Consider the following 27,990-nt stretch of genomic DNA (forward strand, 5'->3'; position numbering starts at 1 on the left):
TATAGATATAAACAATGGCACTTTTAAACAATCTAGCCTAGGAGTGCATAAAGAAGAACTAACGTAAATGTTGCTTGTTAAAAATATTTTAACAATGCATTGTGTACTATATTTTCATCAGCCTATTTTTCTAATGTGCTCCTTTACTTAAAAGTATATGATTTGGACATATATGATTTAATTAAGAATCAACCTGCACATGTACAATGTATGATTCAATGACAATCTAAGATGTATAGCAAAACCCATCATTACTTGAGAAATAGTTAGGCAAGTACTTACAGGTTCCTGAAAATCAAAGATTTTTTACCCTCATATTAATCTAGTGCTAGCAAACAGGAATGCTCCCATTTTATAATTAAATAGTAGTAACTACACATCAAAGGCAAGAGATTTGTGTTGAGAAGAATAAAAGAAGACACTTCTCATCAAAGATAATAACATTTTCTCCCTTTTTATAAATTAGATGTCTGACCTTGGAAACCTTTAATCACATGACTAATCGTTACTTCAGAACTCTAAGGCTACATCTAGACTGCAAGCCTCTTTCAAAAGAGGCTTTTTCAAAAGATACTTTCGAAAAAGAGCGTCTAGACTACAACCAGTACTTTTGAAAAAGCAAGCCACTTTTTCTAAAGAGAACACCCAGGCAGTCTGGATGCTCTCTTTTGAAAAAGCACAGTTTGCATTACATAGCACCTTTTTTCGGAAGAGCACTTTTGAAAAAAGGCGTTATTCCTTGTAAAATGAGGTTTTCCGCGGTCTTTCAATTTACTTTCGAAAGAACACGGAAGCAGTCTAAATGATGGGGAAGTTTTTTCAAAAAAGGCCACTTTTTTCAAAAAAACTCTGTAGTCAAGACACACCCTTACTGAAATACATAGTCAAGCCCTTCAAAGTAGATATAACATATGGGCAAGAAATATTGGCACTAAAAAAGACAGTTACATATCTTCTGTAACTAGTGTTCTTTGAGATGTGTTGCTCATGTTCATTCCAAGTTAGGTGTATGCACGCCATGTGTGCAGTCGTCCCTTGCAGGACCCAGAGGTTGGCAATGGAGATCCCTAAAGTGGGGCCAATATGGCAAGGTCTATAGCCCAGTGCCGACTGGCCCCTCCTTCAGTTCCTTTTTGCTGGAATTACTCTGATACTAGGGAGGCAGGAGGGTTTTAGAATGAACATGAGCAACACATCCCAAAGAGCATCAGTTACGGAGGTATGTAACTGTCTTTTCTTCTTCAAGTGATTGCTCATGTGCATTCCAAGTTAGGTGCCTCCCAAGTTGCTACAGAGAGGAGGGGTCAGAGTTCACCAATCTGCTGTCCGCAAAACTGCCCTTCCAAATGCAGCGTCTCTAACATGGAGTTGGATTATGTAATGAAACATGAACATGTGAACAGCTGATTATGTAGCTACTCTACAATTGTCTTGGAGCAAGAAAATTGTTGACGAAACTTGTGCCTGGGTCGAGTGGATAGAAAGAAGAGGAGCAGGAACCTTCACAAGATCACAGCAAGTATGGATACAGGCCATGATTCAAGAGAAAATCCTCTGGGAGGTGACTGAGAGCCACTTCATTCTGTCCACTTCCACTACAAACAGTTGGGATGATTTCCTGAACGGCTTGGTATATTCTAGACAGAAGGCTAATGCCCATCTAAATTCTATGATGTGCAGGAACCAGTCTCTTGAGGGCGGGTGAAGTTTTGGGTGGAAAACAGGCAAAAAAATGTCCTGGGAAACATGGAAATGGGAGGAATGCTGGGTAGGGCCTGAGCTGAACCTTGCATCTGACGAAGTGGGTCTTTGCCCACGAAAGCTTATGCTCCTGCACTTCAGTTAGTCTATAAGGTGCCACAGGACTCCTCGTCGCTCTTGCATTTAAAAGCGTCAGGGGGTAGCCGAGTTAGTCTGTACAGGATAAATTTAAAAAACAACAAATGGTTTGGTAGCACTTTATAGACTAACAAAACATGTAGATGGTATTATGAGCTTTCGTGGGCACAGCCCACTTTAAAGAGGCTCAGACATTAGTGCCATAAGCTCAGAAACCTGCCTAGCCAAGGTGATAGCCACCACAAAGATGACCTCTATTGACATGTACAGCACGGAACATGTCACCAGCAGTTCCAAAGGAGACCCCATCAACCTTGCCAGCACTAGATTTAGGTCCCATTGTGGTACCTGGTCCCTCATGTGTGGGTACAATCTGTCCATATTTTTAAGGAAACACCTCACCAACTGGTTTACAAACACTCAGGGTGTGTCTAGACTACAAGGTTTTGTTGACAAAAGTGGACTTTTATCGACAAAACTATACCTGCGTCTATACTACTGCCGAGTTCTGTCGACATAACGTCGACAGAACTCGGCAGTTTTGTTGATGGTGGTAAACCTCATTCTATGAGGAATAACACCTTTTGTTGACAGAGTTCTGTCAACAGAAGGCATTGTTGCATCTATACTGTCCTTTGCGTCTACAGTCTCATGTCGACAAAGTGGCTTGCTTTGTCGACAGAACTGGATGTAGTCTAGACGTTCTTTGTCGACAAAAGCTTTGTTGACATTATCTGTCAACAAAGCCTCTGTCAACAAAAGCCTGTAGTCTAGACGTACCCTCAGCAATCCCAATTTTGGAATACCAAAATTGCAGCCATACATAACATATAGAAGGAATTGCTAACTCCGATGTTTTAAACACATGAAATAGTCCAAAATTAGGGCGGTCAGCACCTGCAAGGGCTGAACATTCTTTTGTAGGGACCAGAGAGAAAATCTAGTACACTTTGCCAATGCAGGACCAATCCTAACTAAATCATTCCAGCCAGGGCTTTTTCAATCTGGGACTTAAAAACCTCTAGGGATGGAGATTCTACAACCTCCTTAGGTAACCCATTCCAGTGCTTCACCACTCACTTAGTGACATAGTTTTCCTAAAATCCAACATACATTTCCTCCAATCCCAAGGCAGCAGGTCAGGGACAACTGGTAAAGGGGCAGGCATGTCCACTGACATGTCCAGCAGCATTTTGTACCAGCGCTGCCTGGACCATGCAGACGCTATCAAAATCACGTTCGGTCTGTCCTGTTGAGGTTTGAGCAGCGCATTGTAAATCAAGGGGAACAAGGGAAACGTGTACAGAAGGCCAGGGACCCAAGGGATTAGAAATGCATCTGCTAACGATCTCCAGGTGAGGTTGAGGTAGAAGCAGATGGCATGACATTTCCTGTTCTGTCACATAGCGAACTGGTCCAGACGGGGTTAGCCCCACCTCTGGAAGACCCCCTGAAAGACCCCATTTGTTCTATCTCAACCAAGGAACCAGTAATGATGCTGGAAGGAACAGGTGAGGCTGTCAAAAGGGTGTTTTGGGCCCCTACAGATAGGATGCTATTAGGTGTGTTCAGTTCTGAATACAGAACTCCATCAGCCTGACTGCCTCCTGACACAAGAGAGAGGTGCAAGCATCACTCTGTTTGCTTATATAAAACATCACTGTGGCATTGTCTTCCCAGACCGAAACACACCTGTTGCAAAGTTCCCTCCTGACAGTTTCGCAGGCTAACTACACCACCCTTAGCTCTTTGATACTGATATGCAGGGGAACCTCTGCCTATGACCAGAGCCCTTGTGTTCTCAGGTCACCTAGGTGGGCCCTCCAGTCAAAGTCTGAGGCATCTGCAACCAACATTAAGGAGAGGTGGGCCACATGGAAGGGAACCCCCTCGCACATATTGAGAGAGTCTACCCACCATTATTGAGAGTCCAGCATTGGCAGTGGCAGAGTGGTTATTTTGTCCAGGAGATGACGGTTCAGCCTGTACACCCAATCCAACCACACCTGAGGCAGAATCTGGTGAATCATACCACATAAGTGCATGCTGACATGTGCCCCAGCTATCTGGGATAAGGCCTGGCTGTTATGGTCAGGAATGCAAGCAGGCTCTGGATCAGCTTGCACATGCTCACTAAGGGTATGTCTATACTAGCCCCCTAGTTCGAACTAGGGAGGCTAATGTAGGCATTCGAAGTTGCAAATAAAGCCCGGGATTTAAATATCCCTGGCTTTATTTGCATCTTCCCGTCCGGGCGCCATTTTTAAATCTCCTTAGTCCGAATTAACTGCCCGCAGCTACACATGGCAGTCAAACGTTAACTTGAACTAAGTCCTTAGTTCCACAAGGTGTAACAATTAACTCAAACTAAGGACTTAGTTTGAGTTAATGTCTGACTGCTGCGTGTAGCCGCGGGCAGTTAGTTCGGACTAAGGGGATTTAAAAATGGCGCCTGGATAGGAAGATGCAAATAAAGCCCGGGATATTTAAATCCCGGGCTTCATTTGCAACTTCGAATGCCTACATTAGCCTCCCTAGTTCGAACTAGGGGGCTAGTGTAGACATACCCTAAGAGAGTTGGAGGAGCGATGCCCTGGGTGCTATCAAGTCTATGTGAGCTCCTTGTGCCGTGATAGTCGGCACAAGAAGGATCCAGAGAGGAGACATTGTTGACCACACCCTCAAAAGTCCTGCTTGTGACCTACTGAGGGACTGGCCTGGCCAGAGCCCAGGCCAGTTGAAAGATGCGGATGTTTTTCCTGCCACTTCTATTCCTCCTTCATGATCCTTCATATTGACCCTAAGGTTGATATGGACATGGCTGCAGACATCATGTAAAGTGTGTGTACTGTGTAGCAGAGGTATGGAGGCCCAATGATTTAAGGGTGACTCTGGAGTCTTTCAGGATATGCAGCCTTTTATTGGTCTTTTCGCTTAGCCACCCCCATCAGCTTGACATGGGAGCCCTCTGGAGTACCTTAATGGTGCTCAATATATGACTCTGTTGACCCAATCCCACTGTCAGTTCCTTCTGCCGGCTAATCTGACAGAAGGGAAGATGGGTAGGTTCAAGAAGAGACGTGAACAACACATCTCAAAGAACAAGTTACAAAAGGTAAGTAACTGAGTATTTGGGGGTGAGAGGTTGAGTACTTGTTCATGTCGATTCCAATCAGATGACTCCCAAACTCTTCTCTGGAGGTGCGGTTGTAGCTATGGAATCGCTGATCGAAGAACCAATCAGCTGACTGCTGCATCATTCCTAACCTGCTGATCAAAAGCATAATGAGTGGTAAAAGTATGAACAGACGACCAGGTTGCCAGTCTACAGATCTCTTGTACTGGCATCTGAGTGAGGAAGATAGTTGAAGAAGGACGCACCCTTGTGAAATGTGGGTGATATCCAGAGCTGGGATCTTGGCTAACTCATAGCAGATAAAGATGCAATCTGTGATCCATGAAGAGATTCGGTGTGATGAGACCAGGAGATGCCTAATCTTGTTTGTGACAGTTGTGTCAATTTCCTCAGTGGCTTTGTGTGTTTGATGTAGAATGCAAGGGCTCTGTGGACATCCATGGAATGCTGCCTCTGCTGCCTGGGAGTGGTGTGTGGCTTTGGGAAGAATACTGGAAGGAAAATGTCCTATCCCAGATGAAACTGGGACACTGCTTGGGCAGGAAGGCAGGATGCGGTCTAAGCTGGACTTTGTTTTTATGAAAGACTGTATATGGAGGTTCTGAAGTCAGTGCCCTGGGTTTTGATATCCGTTTAGGTGAGGTTATGGCCACAAGGAATGCTACCTTCCATGAAAGGTACAAGAGAGAGCACATGGCCAGGGGCTCAAAGGAAAGGGAGGCGGGGTACATAAGCCTGGAGATCACGAAATTGAGGTCCCATGTAGGTCTGAGTGATCATGACTATGGGTATAGTCTATCTATCCCCTTGAAAAAGCAAACCACCATGGGGTGGGGGGAAAACTGATTGCCCCGATTCTCCAGGGGGGAGGCCAAAATAGCGACCCTAATGGACCCTAATGGACTGCTCCTCCTTCTCCTCTCCCCTTAGTGGGGGGGGGGGTGCGGGTCTTAGCAGAGGAGGTAGGGGTATAAGTGGGGCTGAGAGCCTGGCCTTCCCAGCCCCACCTGCACCATCCACCCATGGTAGTGACTGAATGTCTGGGAGCAGAAGTCGGCTGCCATCCTGGGTGAGATAGTCCTGGTGGAGCAGTAAAGCTATTGAAGCGTCAACTGATAATTCCATCAGCTTTTAATACCATTGCTGGCGGGGCCACAAAGGGGCCAGCATGATTACTTAAGCCCTGTTGCTTATGAATTTTGAGCAGAACTTTGTGGATCATCAGTATTGGAGGAAAGGCATACATCAGTTGAGCTCCCCACAGAAGCACGAATGCATCCAAGATGGATCCCAGACTGTGATTCTGCAGTGAGCAGAACATTGACACTTTGTGTTGACTCTGATGGTGAAGAGATTACCTGGGAAAATCCTCAATTGTGGAAAATGGAATGTTGTATGACTGAATGAATGGACCACTCATAGCTGTGGAACAACTTTCTGGGACAATCTGCTACTTTGTTCCTGACCCCTAAGAGATATGATGCTTCCTGATTTAGGGAGAGGGCTATACAAAAGTCCTAAAGGAACAGAGCCACATAATATAGGGGAAATGATCGGGCTCCACCTTGCTTGTTTGTATAGAACATGGCAGTGGTATTGTCTGTCAGAACTGTCATGCAGCAACCTTGCAGAGTGGCATGAAATGCCTGACAGGCCAGATGAACTACTTTCAGGTCCTTGCATGTTCAAAAGTTTCAGAGGGGTGGCCGAGTTAGTCTGTAACTGGAAAAACAAAAAACAAGGTCTAGCAGCACCTTACAGACTAACAAAATATGTAGATGGAATCATAAGCTTTCATGGGTACTACCCACTTTTTCAGCTGGAGTATTAACAGTCCAGTTCCAAAATAAATAGGGGATGGGTGGAGCGATGAAGGAAGGGGGGGGGGAATAGTGAATTAGAGTGTTCATGTTGCATGAAGCTGATAGAGAAGGAGCAAAGTACCTATTGTTTAGTTGGTTAAGTCATTAGGATTTGGAAGGTAGTGTGCTAGCTAGCTATGTCTTTATTCATACCTTTGTGATGGGTCCTAAACTTGTAAATGAAGTTAAGTTCCAAGGCTTCCCTGTATATTTGGCTTGTGGAATTGGCCTGAAACAACATTGCGACTTTGAGATCCATTAATGAGTGCCTGGGCAGGTTAAAGTATTCTCCAACAGGTTTCTGTGTGTTGTCTTTTCGGATATTTGATTTATGTCCATTAAGTCTTGCCCATAGAGACTGTCCAGTTGGGCCAATATACACATCCACTAATGTGATCTATGCCATCAAATGTCATCAATACCCTTCTGCCATGTATATTGGCCAAACTGAACAGTCTTTACAGGAAATCCAGCTGGTTAGTGGAATATAATTGGAAACTAAATTCTAAGTTTTATAAACTCTCTTTTTGTTATTTAATTTTAATGATTGATTATTAGAGGATAGTGCTCCTGAAAAACTGTATTATAAGTAATAAAGAAACAAGAGTCCTCATTTTCAATTATACAAGTATTGAAGAACAAATATAATTTACAGCTCACAGTAGGGATATTTGATAGGAGTGACTGAAAGACAAAATGGGTTATTTCTTTGCATCATGATGGAAAATAGTAAAAGCTATTAAAGTACACCTACCTTGAGCTGCAGGCTTTGTGGGAGAACCATGCTTGCTGGAAGACTTTTAATGTGTTGATAGACATAAGAAGCACACTGCTCCTGCTCAGCCTGTAATTGTGGGGCAAGTTTTGAGAGGTGACCTTTGTAGCTCTTGATAGCCACTTGAAATTCCTCAACCAGTCTGTTCACCTGAAGGGTTAAATTACAAGAACTATTAGCTAGAGGCACCTACAAGAATTTTCATTGTAAACCTGAGGGAAAAGACAGATTTTTAGTGCAAACTTTGAATGAGATTATAGAATGTATTTCACCTCTCTGTATACCTACTTAGCTGCAATACACAGATATACAAAACAGTGATGATGGGCAAAACAAACATTTATTTTTTCTTTACTTTTCTGGTTATGGATGGCCACATAACTCATAGTAGTTACATATGCATGATCACCTTTAATAAATGAAAATGTATCCATCATTCAAATACTCCCTTTTAAAAAAAAATCCATTCACAAACCAATCTAATATATAAAGGAGAATGTTTGTAAGTTTGTGCGCTAATAACTTGGACACTATAAGAGATACTGCAACCAAACTTTGCATGGGATAACCTTTCCTCCAGAAGAAGGTTTCAAGGTACTTTTGGACCCGATCAGGCCCAAGCTCAAGCTGTAAAAATAAAAAAGTAACCCATCATGCTGCGCTGCAAGGGCCACCCTGCCCATCCTAGGTCCTGTGCCCGCCACCTGCGGCCCCCAGCGCTGTCCGGGATTCACTCCCTCCCACCCATGAGTTTACATAAGCAACCCTCTTCTCTCTGCTCCTGCACTGGCATGCATTGCCCCAACCCCTATGCGCACAACGGCTCCAGCACCCGCCCTGCCCCCCGCGGCACCTGCAGCCCCAGGCACGAATGGAGGCACCCCTCCCACATGTAACCTCCCCTCCACCTGTGGTCATCCCCCCTCTCCCATGGGTGACATGGACCTATATTTTAATCCCTATAGAAATCAGTGCAACTTTTCTACTATTCAAAAAAAGATAATGGACTACTGTTTTTCTACATTTTGTTCCTCTGGTTTCCCGAGCAACGCCAGGTAACTCCAGCTAGTTGCTTATAATTAATAATGTCACCAGTGACTTATAATGGAAAAATAACTTTATAATTAAAAAATAATGTTTCTTCTGGAATTACATCTGCTTGGATATATTTATTTACGCATTTTTTCCAGATTGCACAGCAGCATTTATAAAACATTTACATGTCTTTGATAGAAAGTGTTCATTTTTCTTTTAATGAGAATATCAGTAAAAGAGATGCTCTCTTTGGCCATGCTGTTTGAAAAAGTTTCAATGATAGCTTACCCATTTAGGGGTAAAAATGATATTTGAGATACAAAATATTGGTTCTATAATTATATTTTAAGGCTCATATCCTGGAGACTATCAGCAATTGCTGCCAATATAAATATTGGCATTGGAGAAAGTCCATCAGAGGGCAACAAAAATTATTAGGTGGCTGGAGCACATGACTTATGAGGAGAGGCTGAGGGGTTTGGGCTTTTTTAGTCTGCAAGAGAAGAGTGAGGGGGAATTTGATAGCAGCCATTAACCATCTGAAGGGAGGTTCCAAAGAGGATGGAGATAGGCTGTTCTCAATAGTGACAAATGGTAGAACAAGAAGCAATGGTCTCAAGTTACATTGGAGGAAGTCTAGGTTGGATATTAGGAAAAACTATTTCACTAGGAGGGTGGTGAAGCTCTGGAATGGGTTACCCAGGAAGGTGGTAGAATCTACATCCCTAGAGATTAAATCCTGGTATAACAAAGCCCTGGCTGAGATGATTTAGGACACAGACTAACTCGGCTACCCCTCTGAAGCTTTTGAGATTATTTAGTTAGGGTTGGTCCTGCTTTGGGCAGAGGGTTGGACTCGATGACCTCCCGAGGTCTCTTCCAACCCTATGATTCTATGATTCTATAATATGTAACCACCAGCAGTAAGAGTTTAAATCTAGCACATCACCTTTCCACTATCCTGAGAGTTGAAATCAGTAGGGATGCTATTGCAGACAGTTCCCAGATTTGAATTGAAAGGACAATATTTGCATTAAGTCAGCTTTGGAATTGTCCATTCCCTTTGGTTCCAGAAACTGCTAATTTCAGGGTATTTATGGCATGCTGCGAGGCTTATCTCTTTATAGAGATACTTGAGAATTAATCCTTAAAAGTTCAATCCAAATTATGGAACTATTTTTAAAAGAGCATGTACACAATTCACATTCATTTGGGAGTATAATTATGTGCCCATATCAAGTATTTTTTGCACATGGTAGAACTTATGCATCTAACCATACTTAATAATTGCATTTTTCATATGCAATTGTGTATTTAACAATGAAAATTAGACCATGAATATCATTAGTTTTATCAAACTTTAAGAGAAAAGTAGGGTGGAGTGAGCATGGTAAGTTAAAGAATTATAGGTTTGTATTGTATAGATACTTTTCTTATTGTTCTGTTTTATTCAGTATTTTGTATAGACAGATAAAGAACACGACTCAGGCAACGGAGTTATATAAAGCTATACCTAAACTCATTTATAAGTTTTAAAATGAGAAAAAATTTCCTGTGGTTGTGATTCTCCAAAAACCCTGAAATGTTTGCATAGGCTTAGTCAGAATGTTTCTTTGTTATGTTTAAGTGATTAGAAGCATAATATACTAACAAGAAAAATGTTGATTAAAATCACATACAGAATAACTCTCTATTATTACTTTGCAAGGGTACGTCTACACTACAGCGCTAGTTCGAACTAACTTAGTTCGAATTAGTTAATTCGAACTAAGCTAGTTCGAACTAACGCATCTAGAACTAAAAACTAGTTCGAACTAGCGTTTTGCTAGTTCGAACTAGTAAGTCCACATTGAGTGGACTCTGAACAGGGCTTAAGGATGGCCGGAAGCAGTGCCGGCAGGGCATAAAAGGAGGACTTAGAGCATGGAGATGCTGTCTCAGGCTAGCCGAGGGCTGCGCTTAAAGGGTCCCGACCCCCACCCCGGACACACAGTTCTAAGGGGTGCCCCGCTTGCAAAGAAGTTCTGGCTTGGAGTGCCCTGAGTGCCCACACTGGGCACATCACACCACTCGGCCATCAGCCCGGCTGCACTTGCCGCAGGCTGCCATCTGGGGAGAGGGAGTAATTGGGGGGCTGCAGGAGAGCTTCCACCCCCAGAAGCCCGCAGAGCCAGCCCAGTCCTCCCCATCGGGGGCTCGTACCCCATTCCTCCCTCACCTCCTTCCACTTGCCCTTCCCTAGCCCCCCTTCTTATTGATGTACAAAATAAAGATAACGTTTCTTCCAACATTGACTCTGTCTTTATTGAACAAAACTGGGGGAGACTGGGAAAAGGAGGTGGGAGAGGGGAAGAGAAAGGCTGGGAGAGGGGAGGGCAACTAACATGATCAGGGGTTGGGAACAGGTCCCAGATGAAGAGAGGCTACAGAGACTGGGACTGTTCAGCTTAGAAAAGAGGAGACGGAGGGGGGACAGGATAGAGGTCTCTAAAAGCAGGGGTTGGGTGGAGAGGGTGCATTCAGAAAAGTTCTTCCTGAGTTCCCATAAAGAAGGACTAGAGGACACCAAAGGAAAGGAATGGGTAGCAGGCTTGAAACTAGTAAGAGAAAGTTGTTGTTCTTGACAAAGCAAATAGTTAACCTGTGGAACTCCTTGCTGCAGGAGGCTGTGAAGGCTAGAACTAGAACAGAGTTGAAAGGGAAGTGAGATAAAGTGATGGAGGTTGGGTCCATGGAGTCCTATTAGCCAGAGGGTAGGAGTGGTATCCCTGCCCAAAGTTTGTGGAAGGCTGGAGAGGGATGGCACGAGACAAATGGCTTGGTCATTGTCTTCGGTCCATCCCCTCCAGGGTCCCTAGGGTTGGCCGCTGTTGGCAGACAGGCTACTGGGCTAGATGGACCTTTGGTCTGACCCAGTACGGCCATTGTAAGCTCAGGGCTCAGTGTCGGGGGTCTCAGTGGACCCCCTTGATTTTCATGCACACCTGGTCCTGGGTGGCCAGGCTGGCAGCTCTCCTGCCCTAGACGGCCACTTTCCTGTGCCTAGTGCGGAGATCGTGGACGAGGTCCACGATGTCCGCACTAGCCCAGGAAGGTGCCCGCCTCTTGCGGTCCAGGGCAAGCTCCTGGGAGCCGCCAGCCTGGTCCCGGCAAGAGGGGGTGGGCTGGGGGGCATCGGGTGGGTGGCTCTGTGCCGTGCCAGGTGCAGGGTCTGCTAGCTGGGTGCTGGCAGGCTTGCACCTGGCACGGGCACCGTAGCCAGCCCGTGCCCCTTTAAGGGGTCCGGGGCCGGGAGGGGGGCATAGAGTTTCCCTGGTGTTGGCCAGAGTGGCCACCAGGGAAACCTGGGGAGGGCTAGCCTCCCACTAGTTCGAACTAAAGGGCTACACAGCCCTTAGTTCGAACTAGCTAGTTCGAACTAGGCGTTAGTCCTCGTAAAATGAGGTTTACCTAGTTCGAACTAAGCGCTCCGCTAGTTCGATTCAAATTCGAACTAGCGGAGCGCTAGTGTAGCGCATAGGAAAGTTAGTTCGAACTAACGTCCGTTAGTTCGAACTAACTTTCTAGTGTAGACATACCCCAAGATACCTATTAGTGTGGCACAAGACCTCTACATTCCTGTATATTTAAAAAGAATACCAACATTGCTTAAAAAATCATATCTTTTGATCAGTTTTATATTTATTGCTTTTCAATTTTATCAAATGTCCTTTTTTCTTTTAGGATTAGGAAAAGTTTCTGATCTACTTTCTCTGTGATGTTTATTATTTTTGTACTTTTTTGTCATGTTCCATCTTATTCTTCTCATATCTAAACTACATAGTCCCAATCTTTTCAGTCTCTCTTCAAAGAGAAATTGCAACAGGCTTCTAATTTTTTCTGTCATCCCTTGTATTTCCGTTATAACTTTTATTGTATAGGTGAACAGAACAAATTACAATGTTCCAGGTGAGGATGATTAGAATGGCATTCCAGTATTTTTAGTATTATATTCTATTCCATATTCTTATAACTTGTTTGTTTGGCTGTCAATGCTTAACAAAAAGACGTTTTGCTTGAACTGTCTATAGAGATCCCCAGATCATTTCTCTGAGTGGCAACAGTCGTTTTTAGATCCCGGCAATATGGATGAATAGTACAAATTATTCCTTCCAATATACATTATATTTAACAATGGATTTCATCTGTCATCATGTCACCATTTACCAGGCTTTGTTAGGTATCTCTGAAGTTACTAACTGTACTCGCTATTCCTCTTAACTAACTTAAATGATTTTGTTTCAACTGAAAATTTTCCTACTTATTTTTTTGCATCTTTTCCAGTTGATTAATAAAGTATATAACATTAAATATAATACAGAGCCTGAAAACTCTACTTGTTAACCTACTGCCATGCTGAAAACTATCCATCGCCGCCACATCCCCCATATTCTTTGTTTTCTGATCCTTAAGCTGTTTTTGTAAGATTTTTTTTAAAATCAGAAGATAACATAGGTGGTTTTACAGCTTAAAGACACATTTTCAGATTCTACAAGTCTGATAGGAGACATAATTCAGCCAAATTATTTGGCTGATTTTCCTACTGCAATGGTAGTAGGTAAACTAATGTAAACGTTACTAGGTGTGAGGACTATTAGAACATATCCTAATAAATGTGTTCCAATGTTTTATTGTCATGGTTACCCTAATGGCATCAAAACTCTTTAATACGCATATAGCCTGATGTTTCTAAGTAACCTGTGAAGTAAGATTCTCTTCCTATGCCATATGCAGAAATCCACTTTCATATGCAATTTAAAAAAAATAACGTATTAAATTAAAATTAAAATTAAAAGTCTGAAAATGTTCAAGCTGTTAATTTAACTGGGGAGAGGCAAGTTCTGGTATAAATACTTCAGGATTTGGCCATCCATTATTATCAGAAAAATAAATACCCATAATTATTTGATGGGAAATTTTAGGATGTTTCTTCAGATAAAGTTTATATAAATTTTAGTACCAAGAACTTTGTACAGAAGTCCCTTTTTGTTAAGATAACATGCCATCCCAAAAGGTAACCCTACATGTGACCCAAGAACATTTTATTAAAATCTAGTAATACAATACCCCTGAACTACTTTACATAATAAGAATTGTTTTTTTAATTCTCAGATGTTTCTAAAAGGGTGGTGGAGAAGGAAAGACCTGTAAAATTCTTCATCGTGAATCTTTTTTTCTGCAAATCCTTTTTTTCTCCTTTTCAAAAGCAATTCTGAATAGAGGTAAAAGAAGACAAAACTTGACCTTTTGTGATCCCAGCATTAATAGGTCTGTTCATAATTCAATCTCTGTGTGTGTAGAAGCATCCATGTGGAAACATGCAGGCCTGAGACACATAAAGCCTTTCCCTTTAAACATTATCTGGCCCTATGAGTCCTATTCACAAAAGACGGCTTACGTACGCATAAGTTGAAAAAATGCATACTCACATTGTGCTGCAGAAAGCCTACACATTTTACTCCTTATTCTCCAGGAAAACTCAACATGGAAATGACACTAGTACAGGATTTGGGTGGGTCTATGGTAAGTGAGCAGATTGCTTTAAGAAAAAGTGTACAGAAATAGGAAAACCAGCTATTTCTCCTATTAAAAATACAGGGTCAGGTTCTCAGTTGGTGTAATCAGTGTAGCTGCACTGACTTCAGCAGAACTCTGCCGATGTACACAAGTGAGGATTTGATACACTATGTACTGTGATCCTGAAAAATGCTATTCAGTGAGAGAATCTTTTTTGTTGCAGCAGTCAAATACTTTCCCCGTTATCAGAAATCACCATGATGAAGGGTGCATCTTTAGCTTTTTGAGCCTGGATGTGTAAATGTTCATGATAATTTGAAAAGATCCTATATTGGATATTCTTATACAGGGTGCACCTCTCTAAACTGGGACTCTGTGGTCTAGCAACATCCATTGTCCAGGAGGACCACAGATGTTCCAGTCCTGGTAGAGGACTGGCAGCTGGGAGCCCTGAGGGCTGGCAGAGCAGTGGGCTGTCGGCAGTGAGCTGCCAGCGGACCAGAAGCCTCGTGCTGGGGAGGAGGGGCAAAAGCCCAGCTTGTGGCCCAGTGAGGCTGCACAAAGGGCCCAGAAAGCCCAGGGAAGCCAGCACGGCTGGGAGAGCCAGTGCAGGAGGCCCAGAAATAACCTCCCTTGGTCTGACAAAATTGTTCATCGGGGACCAGTCAGGTTCCAAGGGTCCCATGTCAGGGAGGTCCAACCTGTACACAATATGAAGGTTTTATTCACACCTAAATGATATTTTTCTACCCATAATAGTTAACATTGCTCCTTTGAAGTCAAAACAAAAAAAAACCCTGCAAGGTTTATTTTTAATATAAATATATATAAAAGTCCTCTGTTATTTAAACCACCTTCTGTTTCTCCTGTTCTTCTTAGAAGTAATGTCATCTGAAATGCTATTTGACTACGAGTCCACACATGTTATCAGGGAGTGTACTGAGGTACTTCACACTAAACTTGTCAATTGAAGTCTCTAGAAAGGGCAGGAGATACACATGTATAGCAATATGAGCTTAGAATTAATGAGTCTTCAGTTGATGCACATCAACCAAGTTCTGGTGACTTCAGCGGACCTTTACTAAGGATCCAGCTTCCTTAAAGTGTTTCTAAACTAGGTCTAAAAACTTCAAGTAGTCCTATGGCACCTTAGAAACTAACAAAAATATATAGTATCATAAGCTTTTGTGGGTATAATCCATTTCATTAGATGAGTTGAAGTGTAAATAACAGAACCCCAAGATACATATAACAGCAAAAGAAGTACCTGTCAGTTGTAGGAACCATTTGGTCCTATTTGCAGTTTTATATATCTTGGATTCTGTTGTTTCCACTCCAACTCATCCGATAAAGTGGATCTTACCCATAAAAGGTCATGATACTACTATACAAGACTACTCTTTGTTTTTAAAGTTAAGACTAACACAGCGACCCCTCTGAGACTTTTTAGGTCTGAAAAGTCACATTAAGTATTATAAGGGTATGTCTACACTTGCAGCCTATTTCGGAATTGCAAATCAAGCCCGTGATTTAAATATCCCGCGCTTGATTTGCATCTTCCCGGCCAGCCGCCATTTTTTAAATTTACAAACCTGGAATAACTGCCCGCGTTTACACGCAGCAGTGAAAAGTGCGTTCGAAATAAAGCCCTATTTCGAACTACCTGTTATTCCTCCTGCAATGAGGTTTAATAGGTAGTTCAAAATAGGGCTTTATTTTGAACGCCCGTTTCACTGCCGTGTGTAGATGCAGGCAGTTATTCTGAGCTTGTAAGTTTCAAAAATGGCACCTGGCCGGGAAGATGCAAATCACACGTGGGATATTTAAATCACGGGCTTGATTTGCAATTCTGAATGCCTACATTTGCAGCCCTATTCCGAAATAAGTGTAGACATACCCTCAGGCTATGTCTACACTGGCATGAATTTCCGGAAATGCTTAAAACGGAATACTATTCCGTTTTCAGTTTTTCCGGAAAAGAAGCGTCTACATTGGCCACTGAGTTTTCGTGATAACGATGCGCTTTTCCGGAAAAGCGCGTCTACATTGGCGGCATGCTTTTCCAGAAAAGCAAAAGCCCGGAACCATTTTGAAGAGGGCAAAGGCCACCAGACCTTTCCGGGGGTGGGGCCAGAGCTCCGTCCAGACGCGTGGTTAAAGGGGTCTCGCCGGGCAGCCGTTGGTCTCGTGCTCCCGTGCCTTGGAACCTCTGCCAGGGACTGGCACCCTTCGCAGGGTCGGTGGTTGCCCTGTGAGTTTTGGGGACACCACCCTTTGGTCCCCCAACAGCTTTTCCTGGTGTTTTGTTTTGTCTGCCCTGCTCTGTCTGCTATGGAGCCGTGGGTGGCCATGTACCTGCTCGGGCCCCTGTTGGAGCTGGACAGGTGCCTGGAGCTCGTGCTGCAGGCTGGTGCCCTGCTGTACACATACCAGGAGGCAGAGATCGCCTTGGACTCCCTCACCAGGAAGGTCCTGGCAACCGTGTGGCATCAGCACCCCACTGTGGAGAGGCCCATCTGGACTTTGGAGACCAGCACCGACTGGTGGGACTGGGTGGTCCTCGGATGATGGGACGACTACCAGTGGATCCGGAATTTCAGAATGAGAAAGCGGACCTTCTTGACGCTGTGCACCTGGCTCACGCCCGCGCTGCAGAAAACCGCCACCCGGCTGCGGGCACCCATCCCCGTGAACAAGAGGGTTGCCATTGCGCTCTGGAAGCTGGCCACACCGGACAGCTACCGCTCGGTGGCACACTAGTTCGGGGTAGGAAGATCCACTGTCGGAGTGATTGTCATCGAGGTAAGTCCCAGGGGGAGTGGGATGGGGGGAGGGTGCTGCACTCCAGTCCCAGGGACAGCCAAGACTCCAGGCTGGGGCACCCAGGGGTTTGGGCCGTCTCTCCCTTGCACAGGCCCGCTGGTGGGGGGGGGGGTGAGGGGGGCCCTGGGGTGTGGGTGTGGGTGTGTGTGTGTGTGTGTGTGTGTGAGGACAGAGGGTATCAAGGGGGGGGACCCAAGGGAGCGCACACTCACCCCTGGCTGTATGTGATGTGTTCCCTTGTGTTTCTCTGCACCCTTCTGCAGGTTGTCCACTCCATCAATGATGTCTTGCTCCCGCGAATCATCCGCCTGCACGACGTGGATGAGACCATGGCCGGCTTCACTGCCCTCGGGTTCCCCAACTGCGAGGGAGCTCTGGACGCCACCCACATCGCTATCCGGGCCCCGGAGCATCGAGCAGCCCATTTCATGAACCGAAAGGGGTACTGCTCCATCATCCTGCAGGCCCTCGTGGATCACCGGGGCCACTTCGTGGACATCTACGGGGGCTGGTCCGGCCGGGCACACGACGCCCGCATCCTCCGGAACTCAGGACTGTTTCGCAGGTTGGAGGCGGGCACCTACTTCCCCCGGCGGGACTTGACTGTCGGGGATGTGCCTATGCCCATCTGCATCGTCGGGGACGCGGCCTACCCCCTGATGCCCTGGCTCATGCGGCCCTACACGGGGCAGCCGGACCAGAACCGGGCCCGGTTCAATGACCGCCTCAACCGGGCCCGAAACCCAGTGGAGCTGGCCTTTGGACGCTTAAAAGCCCGCTTCCGTTGTTTGCTCACCCGTCTCGACATGGGTGAGCAGAATGCAACGGAGGTACTGGCTGCGTGCTGCATGCTCCACAACATTGTGGAGCACAGTGGGGAGGCCTTCCTCCCTGCATGGGTGGCAGCCGAAGCACAGACCTTGGACCAGCCCGACACAGCTGCCATCCGCCAGGCGCGCCAGGAGGCGGTGCGCATTAGAGAGGCCCTGGTGGACATGTTTGCCCAAGCCCCATAGTAGGGTCACCTGGGTCACCTCAGACTACTCCGTCCCATTTCCTACCCTTCCCCACCTCCTCCCCTTACCTCCCCCCCCAATAGTAAAGCGTCAGGTCACAGCACATCAGCCGTCATCGTGACTGTTCGTCGGGTGCATCGGGCGTAGTTAGAGTTTTTCTTTTAAGTTAGGCTAGGGTATAGGCCACCATCGCCTGTCCTGAAGAACAGCCAACAGGATTTTGGAAGGCTCACGTCAGTGCCATCTTCGACAGATCTCCTGGCTCTTCCTCTCCTGAGGCCCGGAAGGACCAAAGGATTGAGGTGGCCAGCAACACCACCAATCGTCCTCCCTGCACCTAGACTATGTTTCAGAATCTGTACTGTGCATCTTTTAACCATTTGTGCTTGTTTGTTGCTATGTAAATATAGTTTGTGGTTTACATCTTTACTGAAAAGTCTCAGTATTTCTTTATGCGCCACAAACCAATGACCACTGAAAAAGGCCCCCCCCCCCCCCGCCGGTGATAGAGTCATGAATTTGTTGTCCACAGTTTGTAACCCTGTTAAACTGAAGTGGCTAATTGGCATCTCACATAATTTCTTACAGTTACTAGAGGAACACAATAACCACACAAAATTCAAGTGAAAACAGAACTTTTTATTTACAAAGGAAAGGGGGGGACCTTTAACTGGAACGGGGGGGACCTTTAACTGGGAGAGGGAGGGGGGACCTTTAACTGGAACAGGGGGGGACCTTTAACTGGGAGACGGGGGGGGGCAGTTACTGGGACGGGTGGCCCCTGTGAGCGCCCCTCCGGGGACGGACCTGCCCACGCTGGGCAGACGGCGTCGGGGCAGGCTGCACGGTGAGGTGGCCACGAGTAGAAGCACGAGTAGGAGCACGAGTAGGGGCACGAGTAGGGTCAGGGTCAGGAGCAGGGGCAGGGGCAGGGGCAGGGGCAGGGGCAGGGGCAGGGGCTGGGAGAGGAGCAGGGATAGGAGGGGGCATGGCTGTGCTCTGGGAGGGATGGCGGGGGCATGCGGTCCGGCCATGCCATAGTGGATGGCATGCACTAAATGTGCTGTCAGGGTGCCCATTGTGGTGCGCATCCCTCGGCATTCCTCCAGGAAGGCAGCCCAGCCCTCCTGCCGCCACTCCTGGTCCCCCTGCACTCGCTCCGCAATTGAGATCTGGATCCCCTCCACCGCAGTGACGTGACGGCGGAGCAGCTGGTCCCGGTGTCGGAGCCTCGGCCTCCGGGCTTGGCAGCTGGGGGTGCCGCTGCTGCTGGAGTCGCGGGTCTGGTGCTGGGTCCCGCTGCAGGGAAGAGAACAAAGGACGGGTCAGTCAGGCAGGCCGTCCACTGTCCCCACACCTCATGCCCTCCACCCCGGAGCCCAGGTGACCGCACAGTTGTGTGGCTTGGGCCCACTCGGTTCCCCTCCTGCTCCCGTGTTGTATGTTGGCAAGAAGGACTGCCCCTGGAGTAGGGTCCTCCCTCCAGTATTGTAAGCACCGGTCTGTATCCTGGCCCCGTGGAGGGCGGGAGGGTGCTTGTGCTGCGTTCACCTGTGGAACTCCCTGCCGGTGGAGACTGTGAAAAGCTTTGGGCTAATCACTGGTGTTTGACAGGGCGTGAGATGCATCCCCATGGCAGTGCCTGGGAGCACACCTGTCAGTGGTGGTCTGGGCTCTCAGATCCCCTCACGTGGGATATCTCCTGGACGGAACCAGAAGAGTGACTGGGTGGGGGGATGTCCCATCCTTGCAGCAAAACTCAGGGGCCCTTCTCCCTCCCACTATCCCTCCTGCAAGCCCAGTAGCCCAGGGACAGGTGTGGCCACAGTGGGGACTTCCCTCGGGGAACCTGCCAAGGCACCAGGAGCAGGTGAGGGGCTTGGTGGGGGTCCACGGTCACAGGACTGTGACACTGCACTTTTCCCAGGAGCAGCTGGCTGTGCCTCACAGCCAGGCATGGGACAGTGTGCCGTTCTCTGTGCTGCACCCTTGGTGGAGCAGCAGGCTCTGGCTGAGTCCCTGGGGCCCTGGCCGGTTCCAGCCGGCATCCACTCTTCCCCCTGGTCCCGCCAAATGTGTGTGAGCAGCACGGTCCCAGGCGTGCCCTGCAGCTGCCTGCCACAGCCACCTGCCGCTCGGTCACCAGGCTGCACGTGGTTGCACGTGCTGCTAACTGCCTCATGCTACGCAGCGTGCAGCTCACGTGGCCTGAGTGACATGCTCTCCCGCTCCCCCCTCCAGGCACCTGGCTCTCCCCCTCCCCCCTGCCCTCCGCCCCCCGCCCTTTGGGAGTGTAACCTGCAAAGACTCACCAGTGGGTTCCTCCCCGGCCTCAGAGGAGCTGCTGGAGGGGGCCTGCTGGGTGGCAATGCTGGCCTCCTCTCCTGACGCGCCGCCACTGTCCTCTCCCTCCTCCGGCTCGGTGGGACGGTTGATGGGGGGGTGCTGGCAGGTGTCCACAGGACAGCTGGGGCTTGCGGGGCTGGCTGGCCCAGAAATGAGTTCAGCCGCTCAAAATAGTGGCAGGCATCAGGTCCTGCTCCCCTCCCCTCCGAGGCCCGCACGTACCCCAGCCGCAGCTCCTTCACCTTCGACCGCACCTGCTCGCAGTTGTGGCTGGGGTGTCCTTGCTAGGCCAGGTTCCGTGCCAGACGGCTGTATACGTCTGCGTTCCGGCGGCAGGACTGCAGGTCATGGAGACCCTCCTCCTCCTCCCACAAGTCCAGGAGGGTCTCCAGCTCCCTGGGGGTCCAGGATGAGGCCCTGCGTTTGTGGCCCCTGGGGGCTTCCTCCCCTGCCCCGGGTAACGGTGGCTGACCACCCAGAGCTGCCAATCCTGCGCTGTGAGGTGGCTGGGCAGCACAGTTGGCACGTGGCAGAGCTGGGAAGGGTGGTCTCCTGTGGGCTCCTGCCACGTGCGGCTAGTAGCGTCCGCGCTCTTTAAGACTTCGGGTTACCTGGAAGTCCGCGGCTTCTACGGGGTCTCCCACCGTCCAAACCGCTTTTTTCCGTTTCTTCTGCTTTTCCGGAAAAGCTTTTCCGGAATACGGACTTATGCCTGAGCGGGAGCAGAATAGTGTTTCTGGAATAGCGGCTGATTTTGTACAGTAGAGCATCGTTGCTATTCCGGAAATTCAAGGGCCAGTGTAGACAGCTCGCAGCTTATTCCGAAAAAGCAGCTGATTTTCCGGAATAAGTGGCCCAGTGTAGACACACCCAAAGAGAATTGTTACTTTTTAAAATACTAAGGATTCAATTCTGTAAAGTACCATGCACCTCAAAGTTCTCCGCATCTCAACTCCCACTAAAATCTGTTGGGGTATGTCTACACTAGCCCCGTAGTTCGAAGTAGGCTGGCTAACGTAGGCATTCAAATTTGCAAATGAAGCCCGGGATTTAAATATCCCAGATTTCATTTGCATGTTCCCAGGCGGGCGCCATTTTTAAATCCCCTTAGTTCGAAATGACTGCCCGCTACTACACGCAGCAGTCAGAAGTTAATCTGAACTAAGTCCTTAGTTTGGATTAACTGTTACTCCTCCTGCAATGAGGTGTAACAGTTAATCCGAACTAAGGACTTAGTTCGGATTAACTTCTGACTGCCACATGTAGCCGCGGGCAGTCAGTTTGAACTAAGGGGATTTAAAAATGGCGCCCGCCCGGGAACATGCAAATGAAGCCTGGGATATTTAAATCCCGGGTTTCATTTGCAAGTTTGAATGCCTACATTAGCCAGCCTAGTTCGAACTACGGGGCTAGTGTAGACATACCCTTGGAGATAAAGGCCTGATTTTTAAGTTATTTAGGCACATACAGAGATAGGAATAAAATAAGCTATTACTTATCAAAAGTGCCTATCTGTATCATCAGGCACATATATACCTTTCATTAATATGGCACTAGAAGATCAGCAACTTCCAAAACCAAACTCCACAAGAGATGTGTTTTGAAAAAGGACACTGGAAGCAACAATCGTAAGGAAAGAGATGAAAGATTCATAGTACTGAATATATCTGGGTTTTAAAAATGAGACAGGTGTATTAAACTCTTCTGTGGAAAAAGAGAAATTCTGAAGATAAATCTGTGATGTTGCTCCATAATTATTTTATTTAGTGAGGTTAACATAGACTGATAGTGCCCAATTCCACAATCTTAATCACAGAAATAATACCATTGACTTCAATGGCACTACTCATGTAAATAAAGATTACTTATTTATCAGAAATAAGATCAGGACAGTATTTAACACAATAGTCCAATTCAACTGTAGGGGTACGTTTAGACTACAAGCCTCTTTCAAAAGATTATTTCGAAAAAGCCTCTTTCGAAAGAAAGCATCTAGACTGCAACCACTTCTTTCGAAAAAGCGAGCCGCTTTTTCAAAAGAGAGCACCTAGGCAGTCTGGATACTCTCTTCTGAAAAAGCCCTGTATGCATTCAAGAATGCCTTTTTTCGAAAGAGCACTTTCGAAAAAAGGTGTTCTTCCTCGTAAAATGAGGTTTAGTGTGGTCTAAAAAACCACCGTGTTCTTTCAATTTAATTTTGAAAGACCGTGGCGGCTGTCTAGATGCAGGGGAAGTTTTTTCAAAAAAAGGCCACTGGTTTTAAAAAAAAAACCCGTAGTCTAAACACACCCTACATGAATAATCTGAAAACAGCTCTGTTTTTTACTAGATGAGCACATTTACTTTTTATGTAATATGACAGATACAAATTAACATGCTTCAGGGGGTAGCCAAGTTAGTTTGTTAGGGTACGTCTACACTTGCTCCCTAGTTCGAGCTAGGGATGCAAATGTAGGCGACCGAAATTGCTAATGAAGCAGGGATTTAAATATCCAGCGCTTCATTAGCATGATCTCGCCAGTGCATTACTCCATTCGACAGCTGATTTGAACCAGGAAGTGCGCGCTGAGATGCATTAGTTTGAACCAAACCCCTTGGTTCAAACTAACGCATCCCGGCACGCACTTCCTGGTTCGAATCAGCTGTTGAGCAGAGTAACGTGCAGGCGAGATCATGCTAATTGAAGGGGTAAACTGAGGCAGTCCATGGTATCTTGCTGAGAACTGAGTACTCAAATCCTAAATTATTAGGTCAGGCCTGAGAAGCACACAGACAGTAACTTGACCCTGGTCATCCTGGCAACTACATTCCAAAAGGGCCTCACTTTGATAATGCCGGTACCAAACAACCAAACAACTGTGCAGGATTGTTTTTCATTGTCTGCTTTATTCCTAGAAAATAAGCTTGGATCCCAAAGATCGCGCCAAAGCAATACCACCTCCGCAGTAGATGCATTATATTTCTGGCCGACAAAATGACCATCAACATGCCTTTGTTTATGTTGGCTTATTTAGCTTGTTAGGAATAATTATTTGTATTAGTGATATGTTTAATTGGCCATGGGCGGGGATCCTGTGTAACCTTCATAGTTCATTGGCTTATGTGCACATCTCATTTCCACCGCTAGACCTATCAAATCACTTCCCCTCCGCCCATCTGCTGCCTATATAATCTAATGTATGTTTTGGTTAAGTTAGTGTTCACCAGGTTAACCCCGATGGGTACTCCACCAGCTGTGTGAACCAATAAATCCTCTGCTTGTTTTCACCTGCACCCAGTGTGTCCAGAATTATTCCCTGCACTAATGAAGTGCAGGATATTTAAATCCCCGTTTCATTAGAAATTTCAGTCGCCTACATTTGCATCCCTAGCTCGAACTAGGGAACAAGTGTAGCCGTACCCTTTGTCTTGGGTGGTTAGAATTAAGAAATTGGTTGGTCCCTCAGGATCATTTCTACTAAGGGATGAGGATATACATGTTTTGTCACTCAGTGCATACCTTTTAGCAGGTAGAGATAGAATTAATATGTCCACAGAAATGTATTTAACTCCAGAGGGGACTACTGGTTCAATCTCCAGAGATAATTTTAGTATTTTTGCCTAAGTAAGGAGTTTAGGATTGGGGCCAATATACACAGTATATTAAATTGGTTGATTATGGATTTTAAAAAAGTAAATAGTACAAATGGTGAGGAATTAAAAATGAGCAAAGAAGAGAATAACAGTATCAATAATATATATATACACATTACTGAAAGGAGAAATAAACATCAGTTATACAATTATAAGTAACTTTTTAATTTCTTAGTATCTTAATCTTTACAGTACTTATATGTTCTTTTACTGATACTGTTACAAAATTTACAAATAAGATGGTTACTTTTCGTAACTGAGGGTGCGTCTACACTGCACTGTTATTTTGGAATAATTAGCATTATTCCAAAATAACAATGTGAGTGTCTACACAGCCATTCCATCATTTTGAAATAATATTGAAATAATAGGCAGCTTCTTCTGACTTCTGTAAACCTCATTCCACGAGGAATAATTCCTCTTCTGAAATAGCTGTTTCAAAATAGCTGCAGTGTGGACATTCTACGTTATTCCTCCCCAGTGCCTCCTGGGGCTCTAAATAGAGATAGGATGTCCGCATTAGGCGAGCCTGCCTCGGACTAATTTTGAGGCTTCCCTGTAACTATTTCGGAATAGCTTATTTCAAAATAAGCATGCAGTGTAGACATACCCTGGTGTTCTTCGAGATGTTTTGCTCATGTCTATTCTAATATAGATGTGCACGCACCACATGCACAGTTGCCAAAAAGATGTTCCCTCACTGGATACCGTAGGTCAGCAGGGGAGACCCCTAGAGTGGTGTTAGTATGGCTAGGTAGACAGCACCCTGCCAACCGCTCCTTCCCTCAGTTCTTTCTTGCCAGAAGTGACTCCGACAGAGGGGAAGTGGGAGGGTTTTGGAATGGACATGAGCAACAAATCTTTCTGCTATTACAACAAACAACTGATTTGACCTCCTGAATGGCTTAGGTAAAAAGCTAAGGCATGCCTGATATCCAGGGAATACTGGGACCTGTTCCAGGGGGTAAGGTGGGGCTTAGGATGAAACATGGGTAGAAAAATGTCCAGTGACACATGAAATTGGGAAATCACTTTCGGGAGGAATGATGGATGGGGTTTCAATTGAACCTTATCTTTAACAAAAACAGTATAAGGAAGTTCCAACATTAATGCTTTTAGTTTCAAAACCCTTCTGGCAGAAGCAATAGCCACCCAAAACTACAACTTTCAATGACAAATACAATAAAGAACAAGGTGCTAATGGCTCAAATGGAGAAGCCATTAACTTTGACAAAATGAGGTTTAAATCCCATTGGGGTATCGGGTCACTCACATGAGGGTAAAGTCTATCCAAGCCCTTAAGGAACCTGCTCAACAAGTGATCTACAAATATTGAATGGCCCCTGTCACCAAGGATGGAACAATAATATCGCAGCCAGATGCACCTTAATGGATGACATGGCCAACCCCTGTTGTTTTAGCCCCACAAAGTACTCCAAAACAAATGGAACCAAAGCCTGCAACAGCTGGGTGTCCCCTCTGTAAAGCCTACAAGACAAACCTCTTCCATTTGGAAACATACGTAGCCCATGTGGAAGGCTTCCTACTACCTAACAACAACTCCCTGACTCCCTCCGAGCATTGCTGCTCCAGCGCACGCAACCATGGAGCCTCCAGGCTATAGGTGTAAAGTGTGGAGACTGGGGTGCAGTAAAGTGCTGTGGTTCTGGAACAAGAAGTCCAGGAGAAAGGGTAAGGAGATCGGGGGTGCTACCAAGAGCTGATGGAGCCTTGTGTACCAATGTTGCCTGGGCCAGGCCAGTGCTATTGAAATGAGGTCTGCTCTGTCTTTGTGGACCTTGGCCAGCAATTTGGGGATCAAGGGGAAGGGAAGAAATGCATATATGTGGCCTTTCCCTCAGTGAATTTGGAAGGTGTCATCCAAAGAGCCCTTGCTGCTGTCCAGGTAGGAACAGAAGGCCCTGCTCTTCCTGTTCCCTTTGGTAACAAAGAGGTCCAGATGAGGATGACCGTACATCTGGAAAAGGACTGTGCAACCTCCCACTTGAGGGACCACTCGTGCATTTAAAACGAGCAGCTGAGGTTGTCCAACAACGAATTCTGAGAACCCGGCAGGTATGAGGCCAGTATGTGCATCTCATTGCACATGCACAACTCTGAGAGTTACACCACCTCCTTGCAGAGGAGAATAGAGCGAGCACCACCCTGTCTGTTGATATAAAACATCGCTGTGGTGTTATCCGTGCAAACCAAGACACACTTCCCCCTTATTTCACAAAAAAAGGCCAGACAGGTGAACTGGACAGGCTTGAGATCCTTTACATTGATGTGCATCACACATTCTGCTCAAGATCAGACACCCTGAGTCTTCAGTTCGCCCAGATGCATGCCCCATCCCAAGTCTAAGGTGTCTGTAAACAAAGTCAGGGTCTTGGCACAGGTGGAGAGGATCCAGCCACCAACAAAGAACCTCTATCACTGACAGCGGGACATTTAACACTCTGTCCAGATGGTGGCGAGATGGCTTGTACACACTAGCCAACCACATCTGTAGGGGGCAGAGCTGAAGCCTGGCGAAGGGGATGATCTGGGTGCAGAAAGCCATGTGCCCCAACAACTGAAGGCAAATCCTGGCTGTCATAACCACATAGGCTCTCAGACCTCAAATCAGTCTGCACATGCTCCTGAAATGGGATTGGGGGAAGGACGCCCTGGTTACCAGACAGCCCCTATAAACCCTATGCCTTGCGTGGGTGACAAGACTGACTTCTGAAGGTTCAGCAATAGCTCCAGATGACTGAATGTGGCCATGATAAGCTCTATGTGAGCCCTGACCAACCAGTTGTCCAGGCAGGTGAAGACCTGAACCTCTCTGCAATGTAAGAAAGCCACCATCTTCCCAAGTACTTCATAAAAACCATTGGCGCGGCAGAGACGCTGAAAGACAGCACCCAGAACTGATAGTGGGAACCTCCCACCACGAAATGAAGGAACCTGAACTATGGCCACATGAAAGTATGTGTCCTTCAGATCGAGGGCAGTGTACCAGTCTCCTGGGTCCAGTGAAGGGATAATTGAAACCAAGGACACCATATGGAATTTTAATTTCTTGGGGTATTTGTTTAGACTTGTGTAGATCCAAAATGGGATGCAGCCCACCCTTGGCTTTCAGGATAAGGAAATAACAGGACTAGACCCCATACCACTGAACTGCAGATGTACCTCCTCTACCGCTCCTACCTTGAGGAGAATCTGCACCTCCTGACACAGGAGCTGCTCATGAGAGGGGTCCCTGAAAAGGGATGGGGCAGGGGAATGGGAAGTTGAGGAAGATAAAAACTGAATGGAATATCTCATCTTTATCGTGCCTAGAACTCACCTGTCAGCTGTGACTCGGGTCCAGGCATGGTAAAAATAGGATAAGCAAACCCCAAACATAGGGATAGGAACCAAAGAGGAGAAAAGTACCTTGCCGTCAGGCAAACTTTCAAAAATTCTTGCTAGGATCTGGTGACTGCCTAGAAGATTGGGCCTGGTTTTTAGTGCTGCCTCTCCTACTACCATTGATAATTTTGGGGGTGATGTCGACTTTGCCTACCACCCTTTCTATTCTTCTCCTGATTCTAACCTGGAGGATAGAATCTGGGGTGCAGAGATGGTTTGAAATGCCTCTGCTATGCTATAGGCATATAAAGGCCCAATGACTTTAATGTCACCCTGATGTCCTTCAGACTATGGAGCCTAGAATTTGTTTGCTCTGCAAACAAACCAGAGCCATCTAAAAGAAGGTCCTGTGTGGTACTCTGGACCTCAGGAGAGATCCCAGACACCTGGAGCCAAGAGTTCTGTCTCATAAGTATCCTATTGACATAGACCTGACCACAGAGTCCACGGCATTCAGAGCTGCCTGAAGGGAGGTTTGGGAAATTACCCTCCCTTCCTCTATGAGAGCCAGAAAATCAGACCTAGAGTCCGAGGGGAGTAGCTGTTTAAATTTGTCCATGGACA

General features: G+C 46.3%; 1 protein-coding gene across 4 annotated transcripts in view; it reads right to left on the reverse strand.

Annotated features, from left to right (window-relative positions):
* The window catches only part of DCDC1 (doublecortin domain containing 1), a 605,588-nt gene that overhangs the window by 301,445 nt on the left and 276,153 nt on the right, over window positions 1-27,990 (reverse strand). For all 4 annotated transcript variants that reach the window (XM_025187660.3, XM_075927786.2, XM_075927784.2 and 1 more), the window contains one exon: window positions 7,592-7,762. In XM_025187660.3, coding sequence (XP_025043445.1) covers window positions 7,592-7,762 — 171 coding nt within the window. The remainder of the gene's footprint in view (window positions 1-7,591; window positions 7,763-27,990) is intronic.

Source organism: Pelodiscus sinensis, chromosome 5, assembly GCF_052426305.1.
Source record: "Pelodiscus sinensis isolate ZL-2025 chromosome 5, ASM5242630v1, whole genome shotgun sequence".
Lineage (NCBI taxonomy): Eukaryota > Metazoa > Chordata > Testudines > Trionychidae > Pelodiscus > Pelodiscus sinensis.